This window comes from Dipteris shenzhenensis, chromosome 25 (genome assembly GCF_047967505.1).
Source record: "Dipteris shenzhenensis isolate YYH24624 ecotype China chromosome 25, Dip_SZ_1.0, whole genome shotgun sequence".
NCBI classification, from domain to species: Eukaryota; Viridiplantae; Streptophyta; class Polypodiopsida; order Gleicheniales; family Dipteridaceae; genus Dipteris; species Dipteris shenzhenensis.
The window spans coordinates 16,222,176-16,235,199 of NC_141620.1; the positions used below are offsets into that span (position 1 = coordinate 16,222,176).

The 13,024-nt window shown below is 43.3% G+C and overlaps 1 protein-coding gene and 1 pseudogene across 3 annotated transcripts in view; one reads left to right on the forward strand and one right to left on the reverse strand.

Moving 5' to 3' along the window:
* The window catches only part of BRCC36A (Mov34/MPN/PAD-1 family protein), a 66,161-nt gene that overhangs the window by 37,434 nt on the left and 15,703 nt on the right, over positions 1-13,024 (reverse strand). For all 3 annotated transcript variants that reach the window (XR_015543411.1, XM_087396311.1, XM_087396310.1), the window contains exon 4: positions 2,158-2,243. Coding sequence is in view for 2 of the 3 variants with exons in the window: in XM_087396311.1 (XP_087252437.1) it covers positions 2,158-2,243 (86 nt within the window). In the remaining variant the exon portion in view is untranslated. The remainder of the gene's footprint in view (positions 1-2,157; positions 2,244-13,024) is intronic.
* LOC147885515 (uncharacterized) lies at positions 5,728-8,341 on the forward strand (annotated as a pseudogene).

The window sequence follows — 13,024 nt, forward strand, 5'->3', positions numbered from 1 at the left end:
ACAAATTCAGTTTGGGTAAAATTTTGAGTTGTCTAGGTCAAGTTACAAGCCTAGCAAACCTAGGATCTACATTTATTATGGGCCTATTAATTTAATTAATTGTGTGCATGGGGTAGAGGGGTCATGGGGCAAAATCTTTAGAAGACCTAATTAAAGGATTAAAATAATTCCTAAAAACTATTGTAACCTAAAATAACCAATCGAATACTACAATTAGGAAATAAAATATTAGAAATCATTTTTCAGCTTTTCCATAGCTTTTTCAGCCTACTTTTTGTACTTTCTTAGCTTTCCGTAGCTTTGTGCTTTCTTAGCTTTCCGTAGCTTTTTGCTTTCACACAAGATCTATAAGAAGTTTGCGATCAGTTCTAAGCAGTCTAATTGCTGAGTGCTCTCTCTTTCAAATTTCCATCCTCTCCCTGCTGCTCTCCTTGCAAATTTGCCCTCTTCCTAGCCATTGTCCTTGCTGTTCACTTGCCCTCTGCCAACTTTGCTTCACTCTTCTATTACTCCATGATCTCCTTCTGCTATCCAACTTGATGACGTTGCTGGAATTTCTGATTAATCCTATGTTTCCTCCTTTTCAACACCCAAGGCGAGTCATGGGTCAAGTATTCTTCGCATACTTCGCTTCTATCAATACCTACACTTTCTTTTACGCGCTGTTTTTCTCAAATTCATTTCCGCTTTTTGTATTCCAAGCTACCAAAAAGTAATTTTCTGATTTCCTTTTTCGCTCATATAGCTTTCTGGAACTGATTTTATTAATTCCCTTCCATTACTAACCGCGTTTAGGTTGAAAACGCTAACCGTTTCTGATGGGGGCTATGTCTAAGAGATAGGTTGTCGCTAGAACAACAATTCCTAAGAACTTTTGCAGAGACTAGCAAGTACTGGGCCTCTTTTAACCTGGTTTTCACCAAGGGCTGCCAGTGGTTATTTTTCTATAGTTTCCTACAGCTTTACGTATTGAGTTCTCCCATTTTTCATTCACCAGGAGATCATTGTGCATGTTTTGGACTACTTATTCATGTCCTAGAATTTCTAGGTTACCCCGTGTTCCATCTGAGGGTCTGCATTACTATTGTACTTGAAGCTGAGCATCATTATAACAAAGAAATATACCTGAGATTAGCCCAGGTAGTAGGTGTACTTCATTCACACCCCATCGGGTGCCGGACTCATTTCCCTTCTTCTTCCAACCCTTTGTGTGACATTTGAATGATATGTGTGTGAATGTTCATCTCAAAATAATGTCTATTTGAATTTCTAAGTTTATTGAGTAACTTAACTGGAAATTGCGCTTCCACATAGCACGACTCTAACAGCCATGGATATACACTATAGTAGAGGCTGCAAACCATGAGGACTTGACAATGCTTGCATTAGTGGGATTAGAGGGTTTGGATATCAAGGCTATCTAGGCCTAAGCAATGGATTAGAGATGCATAGGGAAGGCCCGGAGAGGGCATAAAGGTCCTAATGTCCATCGAAAAATGGCACATGAAGAAGAACCCACATGACAAGCATTGAGGTTCGTGAGAGGGTTTCATAGAGAGAGCTCATCCAAAAAAGACAAGTCAAGGAACCCATGGTTGTCAATCAGAGAAGAAGGCCTCTAGAAGTTTACGTACAAAAAAGGCCTCACAGATGCTATTCACAACACTGGATATTAGTGATTTGTGAACCTGGGCCCCTAGTTCTAGCTACGATAGTATATAAGATAGGGGAAACAAGCTCCCGATGGCAAGAATGCCTTGACAGATGTTAATGCACCTCTTGCTAATTAGCATCACTATTATCATTCCTACATAAATCATAAAAATAAACTAGTGATATAGTTCATCCAGTCCAAGATGTAATTTTTCAAAGCAAACACACTAAATCGCTCAAGGCCTACCTTTCAAATTTTTAAAGTTAAGGAGTTCAAAGTGCCTACATCATAGTCCCATGTAATTAAACACAAAGAATCACAAAAAACAAGCAGTCAACAACTATTGCACTAGCCTGTAGATGATAACGCTTTAAGAGTGGAGCCTTACACCACTCAAATCTCCAACATAGTTGTTTGTCACACCATCAATACGCAAACATATTATGCCTCATACAAAACTTGGCAGTCCCCAAAAAAAAAGCTAAACTAAACTAAACCCTAACCTTGTTGGCATCTTCACTGAAGCACGAAAATATAAGACCTATAAAACCTGGATCCAATAATTGATACATCCCTTGGGTACGTACATCTGCAACAAAACAACCATATCCACACTTATATAAGAGCTTGAAGAACAATTTCAATTCAATACACTCACAAACTTCTATCACATTTAATGGACATGCATAGCAAATATCTATATATTTGTTTGTTCGTTCGTTCATTTGTTTATATATTTATTTATTTATTTTTTTTTATTTTTTTTTTAGTGGAATTGTGCATATCAATGCAAAACTAAGTTTTAAGACATCCAAGCGGAGCGAGTGTCTCGTATGTGTGTAACCAAGTGTTAGAAACCAAGCATGCACTAGACATAGCTTTGCTTGGGCACTCAAGAGCCCCAAGCTCCATGGCATTCAAATCCACACAAAACTCCCTTCAAAAACTCATCCAATAGCATCCCAAGGCTACATCAATCAATCCCACATCCAAGGCAAACAAGTCTCCTACAAAGGAGAAATCAAACGTACGCATCATGGTGACATTGCCAGGTAATGATATGCTATGTATTGGCAATCTCAACTCTCAAACCATTGGTCTCTCTCAATAGCTACAAGGCTCACTGTAGATCCATGGAATACTTGGGAGGTAGAGAAACTTATGGAGTTGTTGATTCCACATACAACAGCTATGATGAAGGTTTTTTTAAAAGAAACTACAAATACTCCCACTACCCACTAACACATGAATAGTCCTACCATTAATTTTTGATGTCTTGTTCAAGGCGGATTCAATAAACTCGGGTCTTGACAAGGTATGTGAGGTGATTTGTCAGCCCCTTTCGAGAGTGTGCATGCTAATTCTGCTGGCAAGGATCCTCGAGGTGGGGTGAAAGAATCTAAGCAAAAAGGAGAGGTAGGATAGGGGTTGGTTCGTGGTGAATCGTCTACGAGGGAGGAGCCAAGATCATACGCGGAAACAGTTTCATGCAAGCTTTCAAGAGGCTTTCTGCATTGTCTGTTGAGGACGCATGGAAGATTGTTTGGGCTGATGTAGCTAAGCGAGAAAGTGAACCAGCGAAGTAGGTTTTAAGGGAGAATGGTACGAGACACAAATCGGTTTGTCGAATGCAGTTCAAGGCCATTAAGCATGAGGTCGAGAAGCTTGTTTGGAGGTGGGGTATTTGTTTTTTATTGGGAGGCTTCCTACTATGGAGAAGCTTCAAGTCTTCCTCTCTTATGAGTGTGAGGTCTCGGTGGAGGCTTGGTCGAGGTTTTTTCTTCTCGAATGTGTGTCAAAGAAATTCGTACAACATTGTCAGCAAATCATACATGTTTGCAGGTGCTGCGGTGTTGACTATACCTTGGAGCCCAACATTCAATATTGATAAGTTTCTTTATAGGGATTGCCTTGTATGCGTTGATTTTTCGAGAATGCCAACTTGGATGGGCACTTTGCTAGAGTGGGTTGCATATTCACTAGGTCGGGTTCTAGTCATTCCCCCATTAGCGAGGAAGGATTTTAGGGCCAAGAGAGCGTGGATCTTATAGGATCAGAGGCAGCCGATACCAGATTATGTGGAAGTTCAGCTCTCGGATGATGTGGTGGTTACGCACAAAGTTCGCTTTGGTTGGAAGGTGGTGGTACGGAAGGGTAAGGTGTACGCTGTTCTTCATGATAAAAGATTGTATGATCCTAGCCCGACTCAGTTCGGACGTGATGAAGGTTTGGAATGTGGCAACAATCCTGAAGCAGACCAATTTCGGATCAGTGTGTAGTTGATGAGGAGGATGATCTCTAGAGGCAAACCATCGGTCTGACAATGAGGCATTCGATTCAGCGTCCCTCTCCCCCCAATTCTTTACGAAAAACCTCAACGATATGCCAGAATTTTGAAACAAAATTACCTTGATTATCCATGACCCTGTCCATGGATGTTTTTTCCTTACAGCCTGAAAGATAAAACTTTAAAGGACAATCCGCCAACAAAAGCCACAATTGCCTGCTCAGGATCCAGGCTCTGTTAGCAATTCTCTAATTCGAGCATCTTCAAGGCATCCTCCAATTCGACAATGAGTGTGGCTAAGACTGGATCACAAGGGGAGATCTCCAAAGCTTTGAGCAACTTACTCTTGCATTCCACAAACCGCACTTTCTTTCAATCTAATTCTAACCTTCCAAGATCTGGCCACTTGAACCACTGTCCTAATATCCCTATCCCATCTAATACAAGGATCGGCACTCTTTGAAGACACGTTGACCCATCCCCTCATGACTTCTTCACAGAACTCATCATTCTTCAACGAAGCTTTGTCAAATTTAAAGGGCACATCAAACGACCGACCTCAAAGTCTCGGCAGGGAGGAGGACCACAACCTATAGGGAGATGATCAGACAAAGCTGAATTCTCCCATACTTTACCCCCCATGGACGCACAGAACCACCACCCTTCATCTGAGAAATAAAACCTATCAATTCGATTAGCTCTAAACTCTCTCTCTTATTACTCTAGGTGAACCCATTTAGACCCTTTGGATCAAAGTCACTAGCATCCACCAGGCCCTTATCTAAACACAACTCATCCCAAGACTCAGATTCCGACAAGGACAATCCCCAAATCCCATGAGTCAGCTCTATCATGTAACACCCACCTATTTCTCGTAATGAGACTATTCAACTCTCTTCAGCACTCCCCACGAGTTTGTGCATCATTCGACCATAGTCACAGTGAAACGTGGCTAGGATACTGTAGGTTTAGATAAAAATTTGTAGAGGCGAAATCTCCCGTACGGCGGCGTGCATGTGCAGGTGACAACCCTGCTCTTCGATTACCTGCAAATCCAAGCCCACTAGCCTCAACTAGGCCATCCCTTGTGCACAACTGTCAACAACTAGCCATGCAGGGTCTTCATGCTTTTTGACGACACCTGCAGGATGCGCCGCTAGCTATCTCCAAGCGTCGGCAGATTGCAAGGCTCAAGCGCCCTGGCCCCTACGCAAGACGTGCAAGCTAGCAAGCAAGTACCACGGTCCACGAGCAGCAATCGATTGCATGCATAGCTACTCCAACGCCAATTGAACGACGAACAGGAGCGCCCAAGTGCATCGTGGACACAGGTTCGTTAGCGCATCATGCATGACGATAGTAGCCCCTTTTGTTTGTGGATTCACTAGCCCCTTTGGTTCGTATACAGCTCGCTGGCCTTTTGTTCGTTGGTAGAATTTCTACGTGCTCCTTCTTGCCATGTGTCGTTGTGTTGGAGCCTGGCAAGTAGATTGCTGCATGCATGATTCTACTAATTGCCAGCTAGCTAGCTATTAGCTAGCTGCTGTGAGCATTGGAAGCAGTTGGCTGGTCATGTTCATTAGTATACGTAATACGTATTACTTACTACTACATTCACGATTCACAATACAAAATTTATTGTAATTTGTCTTGCAAGCTTGAAGCAACAAATAATCAAAGGGATTATTGGTTGTCTCGCAGGTCAAAGACTCGAAGTGTCAGAGGGCTACAGAGTAACCTGTAACCAGTTCCAACTTCCAAGGACTTAGGATAGTATAGCTTAGAGATGGGGCGAGCAAAGGACATTGTTTGGGAGCAAGTGCATGTGGAGCAACAGTATGGTGCTTCGGGTTCGAAACAATGGAAGTGTAAGCATTGTGGTGGCTCATTTTGTGGTAGTGCACCTCGTGTAAGGGCACATCTTCTTGGTATCACTGGAAAGGGTGTCAATCCATGTGTAGGAGAAGTTCCAGATGATGTAATTCTTTCCTTGGGAGGCACACCAAGTGGCCCGTCAAAGAGGGCACGAGTTGAGGCCTCATCAACACTAGTAGGTCCTGGATCTCCTCCCAGGAGTCCCGTTATATCTGTGACATCTGGACCCCCTCCTCCACTTTCACCACCTACACAAGGGGCTTCTTTTTCTATTGGTAGTGCTTCCACTAGACGGGCATCAGTGCGAGTTGTGAAGCCTCCAAGGTTTCCAAATTCAACCAGGTTACCACCCAGGCCAGGGCCTTTGCGAGCCAATTGGGTCACAACTTTGCTTGCATCTGCTCGTCGGGCAACTCGCAAGCTCTTTTATGAGTGTGACCTTTCCTTTAACCTTGCTTGTACTCCAGCTTTTCAGGAGTTTGTTCAGGCAGTGGCCGAGGCTGGCCCTTCATTTAGGGCTCCATCTTCAGAGACTTTACGCACTCGGGAGCTGAAAGGAGAGGTCTTGCAAGTTGAGAAGGAGCTGCAGCCTATTAAGGCATCATGGGCTAGATACGGGTGCTCCATTTTGTGTTATGGGTGGTCAGATACCAAGAGGCGCCCGCTCATTAACATTCTTGTATCATCTTGCGTGGGTACTATGTTTTTGAGATCCATAGATGCATCAAATGAATCTCATACAGGTGAGTACATTTACAGCCACATTAAGAAGGCAGTAGAGGATGTGGGGCCTTAGAATGTAGTACAGGTGGTTACAGATAATGCAAGTAACTGTCAGCGCATGGGTGCGCTACTTGAGAGTGACTATCCGCATATCTTTTGGACTCCCTGTGCTGCACACAGTTTGGATCTTCTTATAGAGGACATAGGGAAGCTTCCTTGGATTTCCTCGGTGGTTGACAAGGCACGGAGCATGGTGACTTTCTTGACAAGGAAGCATAGAGCCCTTGCAATTTTTCAGCAACATAGCTCCCATGAGATTCTGAAGCCCTCAAAGACCCGCTTTGCCTATCTCTTTATAGTCTTGTCACGCTTGGTAAAGGTGAAGCCTAACTTAACCTAACTTAAGGCGCATGGTAGTCAGTGAGGAATGGTTGAGCTGGGATAAGTCCAGCAAACCAAAGGCACGTGCCTTTGAGGACATTGTGTTTGATGGTGATTTTTGGCATGTAGCTGAGGAGATTGTGGGGATTGTGCAGCCCCTTTTCAGTACCCTTCGACTTGTTGATAGAGAAGGATGCACAATTGGACTCGTGTATGAGTTCATGCAGAAGGTTGGAGAGGCATTGAAAGGGTGCACATGGCTTGATGCAACAAGGTAAATGCAAATCAGGAATCTTGACTTTTCAATTCACTGTTGGCTGCAATTAATTTGCAGCTTTAAGGAATTGCATGTATGATGTTACATTTGTATTTAGAATCTAGAATCTAGATTCTAGGTTTGCAGCAACCTAAATATATTTCATTTGCACCCTGGTCCCTACAGAGAGCAAGAGATTATGGCCTTGTGGGAAAAAAGATGGACATGGTTCCATAGGCCTATTCATGCAGTAGCACACATTTTGCATCCTCTATGGAGGAGGGAGGACCAATCAGATGATGCTGAGTTGACTGCAAGGTGGACAGGTTTCCTTGAACGTGCATATCAAGATGCAATATTGCAAGATGCTTTGAAGGACCAACTCCTCTCATTTAGGAACTCCTTTGGGGAGTTTGGATCAGCTCGTGCATGTCTCCATGATGGTCAGTTGAGGCCTGTTACCTCGTGGGAGAAGTATGGTCGGGGCACGCCGGAGTTGAAGCGCATTGCCCTTCGAGTCCTTTCACAAGATTGCTCATCTAGCGCCTGTGAAAGGAATTGGAGTGTGTTCTCACTTATACACACTAAAAAAAGGAATAGACTACGCACTGGACAACTTGACAGGTAATTCATAATTTTGTGTGTGAGCACTCGGGCCTCGGCATATCTATTTTCTTTTATATGCACTCAGCACACAGTTCATTATTAGCATTTGAATTATAGCTATGCTACAACCTACATGTATTTACTGTTAATTCATTTGGTGTATAGTAGGCTTGTATATGTCCATGCCAATCTACGACTTATTCGACGAATGAAGACCATTGAAGGTCCACAGGAGGTGGATCCTGATAAGATACGTGTGCAAGTCCCTGAGGATGAAATGCTTCATCCTATGCATGAGGATGATGATGCATATGCATTCATTGCTGAGGAGCGGGCATCGTTGGCACGTGCCACACGATCTCAGGCAGGCAGACAAGCAGGGAGAACAGAACCAACTTTAATAGCAGCTGCTCCAGAAGAACAGGAGACCTCCTCATCATCAGAAGAGGATTCATCCACTTCTGCAGATTCTGATAGTGATGATGGGGAGGAAGAGGAGGAGGGGGCTGAGGGCCAGGGAGAAGATGCCCAAGCACCTACAGATCTTGATTCTTGCTGATTAACTTGCTACTTTCTTTCAGATTTCAGTAGAGTTTGAACTTTAGTTTTGTTTGAAATTTAAAGTTGATACCTTCACTCTTGACTCTTGAGTTATGTAATCTAGGTTCTAGTCTATAGACTAGCAGACTATTTACAAGAGTGAAACTGAGAACTTGATTTATGTCCAGACTCCATAATTGTGATTCCTGAACTTGTGAAAACTGAAATATGATAAAGTTTAAGGCTTGAGCTTGTAAATTGTAATCTGAAATCTGATTTTTTGCAACCTATCTAGATTCTAGTATCTACTCAACTGAAATCTAATTTCTAAAATTTAAAGGCTTAATTGAGCTTTGTAATCTAGACTCTATTCTAATTTCTAGCATTGGCCATTATAGGCTTGTTGATAAAGTTGAAGGCTTGGTTGAGCTTTCTAATCTGGAGTCTATAATCTATTCTACCATTGGCCACTATAGGCTTTCTGTCAAGTCTTTTTCTATGTTTTTAGCTAGTTTTGCACAGTTTTGGCATACCAAATGTATGCATGCATAAAATTTATATTTTTTAGACCAAAAAAATACAATTTGGTTTTTTGAAACTTCACCTATTTTTTTGAAACGTTTTGAAACGTTTCAAAACATTTCACGTTTCAACGTTCTGAAACGTTTCATTGAACTATGCATTCAACGCATAGAGCATCTCTCAAAAGCTCCCTGCCCAGTAACGGATTAACCTAGACTGCCACACCTCCTTTCTCTTGAATAGGCGAGTTCACAAAGGTTACAAACCCCAAAGCAATTTTCATGATGTGGAAAGCGATGCATAAATAGCTTCCTATAAGAGGAACATGGCCCGGTGGTCAAGCATTAGTCCGGTGTGCCCTTTGTGTGGAAGAACCTTGGAGGATATTTTGCACCTGGTTTGGTCGTGTCCTATCACAAGAACTGGACTGTCATGGCCAGGGCTATCAGGAGGACTGGCCTGATGGCTCAGTTCTCTCTCCGTTCCAATCGAAAGCTAGTGGTCCTGATGGAGTGCTTGGGACAACCAAGCTTTCGGTCAAGGGGTGAGAGTGGGCTTTAGAGAGTTCTTAAGACTTTCTTAACTGACTTTGGGGTGTCTATTCGGAGAAGGGACTCCTTGGTGGGGTCTCACTAGAGTGAGCTGGGCCTATGCCTTGTATGATGTGTCTGATAAACTACTAAGTGTGCCTTTTTGGAACAGGCCACAAGCAATATCCCTTGCTAAAATGGCCAATTTTTGTACAGTTTTTTCATATTAATAAAAGCCGGCACTTTTTTTTAAAGCTCATTAATTGTTATACTTAGATAATTGGTCACTCAACTCATCACCATCATTCTTTCAAAAAGACTTTTGAGTTGGTGATGCAATTACCAAACAAGCTCTCCAGCCTATTCCAGATTTCCTCAGCCGTAGACTTGAACTCAATGTGATGGATTAGAGAATCTAACAAACTGAGCCAAACTAAGACAAACTTTCATTGTCTTGCCTCCATAGCTTCAATGGATGGGGGTCGCTTCCTAAGACCTAGACCTCCATCATGACCCTATACTAGTTCCCACACTCCTTAACGCATGAGAAGTAGCTGAACCTTGGTCTGTCATGTCGGAAAACCTTAACCTACGAACTTCAAGGAATGGAGGTGACAGGGCTGTCCTCCATGACAAATACTATGACAGCCAAAAAAACCCCGTGTAGCAGATCTTAACAGAGACGGAGCATTTGACAGAATGGTGATGAGAAACAAACGGGCTATTGTTAATGAAGGTCGATGAGGAAAAAAACAATGACTAGCAGCAGCAAGAGCAAGAAACATCTTGTTGAAAAACAGGCAGTTCTCAAGAAACAACGAGCCTCTCAAGTAAAACATCAGGCAATTGCAAGCGGTGGATGGTGTAAAAATGGTGGCTAGTCATTGCTGAATACACTAGAAGTTTGAAGGCAGATATCCAAGCTCATCTCGTTTTTCTGATGTCCGTCCTCAGCAAAGCATGCTCCCGCTCTCAAAAAAGCATGGACAGAATTCATCGCTCGCAAAAGCAAGGACGGAATGGAGTTAAAATGTTCTCAAGTGGATGAAGAAGAAAAGGAAAGACTGAGCAAGCAGAAGGAGGGGAAGAGGAATGACTCTGATACCATGTTAGCTTTACATGGTGAGAGAGGGAGAGAGAAGTGGAAGAGAAGGATGGAGATACATGGAGGCAAGCATACTTGGATTGATGTTGCTTGGTGTGGAGTACATTCAACCTCATTTGATAGGCACAGGGAGTGCCTTATCTTCCCACACACACACATCACAAGTGATGTCAAGTGAGAGAAACTCACTGACATCACTTGAAGGCAAGGACCTTGCTAAAGGACAACCTTGATTCAAGGCTCTAGGGAATCGACTTCCACAACTAGAGAATTGTGCCCTTGCAAGAAGGACAATGACTCAGGTTCAGTCAAGTGTGTAAAGAGTTCTAGATGGTGGTGTTAGTTTTCAGAATTGCTGTGTAGAATTGCAGCAGAGATGTCGAAGTCAGAAGCCTCTTCAGCCATTGCTCTTTCTTCCTTCTCCTCCAGCCGAATTCCTTCTTTCACTATCCCTAACTTTGGAGAGTCCAAGAAACTGGATGGGACCAACTATCCTATCTGGAAGGTGAAGATCCAGAGTCATTTAGTGGCTTAGAAATTGTGGAAGCTTACAACATGGAGGCAAAGCCAGAGGATGTGCTGGACAACAAGGGGATGATACTTGCACCAGTAGATGCAAATGAACTGGAAGCATGGGAAGATAGAGATGCCATGCTTGGCATTGATCATAGGGACAACAACGGACTCGGTGATTCCTCATATCCAGATGACAAACACATCAATAGAGGCGTGGGCCATTCTAAAGGATTTGTATGAGACATAATATATATCTTGAATCTTGACTCTTCAACATAAACTCTACAACATGGATATGGATGAGGCAGATTCGGTTCATCACCACTTGATGAAAGTCAAGATGGTGAGCGATTGATTAGCACCAGACTCAAGCCAGTTGGCCTTGCATGCACTTGGGATGGTACCACGGAGTTTCAAGAGTTCGTTACAACTGTGACAGCAGAAGACAGGACCAAACATGTGACCTTTGAGGAGTTGGGTCCCTTCTTGCTATAGGAAGAGGCTCAAGAGAAGCTCTATAACAAAGACAATGACGACAAGGCTTGCTGGCAAAGGACAAAGCCAGCAAAGGATAGGGCAAGCCTAGCGGTGACAAGCCCAAGAAGGATGACTTTGGAGATAAAGAGGACACTTCCAGTAAGAAAAGGAAGCACAAGAGGAAGTGCTTCTATTGTGACGAGCCAAGCCATTTTGCGAAGGATTGCAGAAAGAAGGCAGCAGATCAGAAGAACAAGCAGTCCGATTCAGATGGTGAGTCAAAAGCGTTGGCTAATGTGGTAGTCGGAGAGCTGTTCTTGGTGACATCTCCATGTATTACTGAGGTCGGATATGCTGACCTAGAAGTCTATGTAGGATATTGGAAGTTTGTGGGCAGTGGTTTGCCTATGGTGCAACTTTCAGGAGACCTTGTAATCAACCGCTTGGCTTTATATGAATATTAAAGAAATACCGCAAGGGGCGCCATCGTTTGGGCCCAATTGGTGTCCTTGTTTCTGACTAGGAGCGCTCTAGCTCCCTGTGATTAAGTTGTGGTGATTAATTGTTTGGCTATTTACTGTGTATGCTATAGTTAAAGTGGATCTCACCACCCTTTAATATGTGAAGGATAGCTTCAGTTGAAGGATTTTGTGATCTTCGGTGGGGATGTCTGTATCGCTGCTACTTCTTTCATCAAAGTTCGTGGTGAAGGCAACCTCGAATTATTCTCGATCTATGTGGAGCAACCACCTGGGTTTACCAAGTCAGTAGGTATGGTCTACAGGTTACGGAAAGCCTTATATAGGCTTAAGCAAGCTCCTCGAGCATGGAATCAGAAAATTGATGAGTTTTTTGTTCGGAAGTATTTCCGCAGGTCTGATCCTAATCTATTCCATCAAGGGGGACTTCTCGCCCTTATCATCCTGTATGTTGATGATTTGTCATATTTCCGAGATGAAGGCAGCTCTTTCCCAGGCCTTTGAGATGACAGATCTCACACTTCTTCTTGGGTTTGGAGATTTCACAGGGGCCGGAAGGATATTTTGTGTCCCAAAAACGTTCTACTCAGGAGCTTATGGAGGCTTTTCATATGTCAGATTGTCGTGCCATTTCCTCACCCATGACCCCAATACCAAATTGTCCAAGTATGACCCCAGTGATCCAGTGGATGCAAGCACATGTCGCCATTTGATCCGCTCCTTGATTTGGCTCCTCAATACCATATTTGATCTATGTTACTCTGTTGGTCTTCTCAACTCCTTCGTGCAGGCACCTAAGAAGACCCATTGGGACGCTGGTATGCGGATCCTTTGTTATTTTCAAGGGTGTCGCAATCGAGGGTTGTTCTATCAACCAAGGCAACATTTGGGATTCATCACTTGGAGTAGTAAAAGGCAACCCACAATAGCCTTGCCTTCAACCGAGGCTGAGTATCATGCTGCGTGTTTCGCCACTTGTGAGGCAGTTTGGCTCTGGCAGTTGCTTGGAGAGATTCGGTTCCCACAGACATTATCGGCAGTTATTCTCAGTGATAATCAGAGTTGAACTCCGT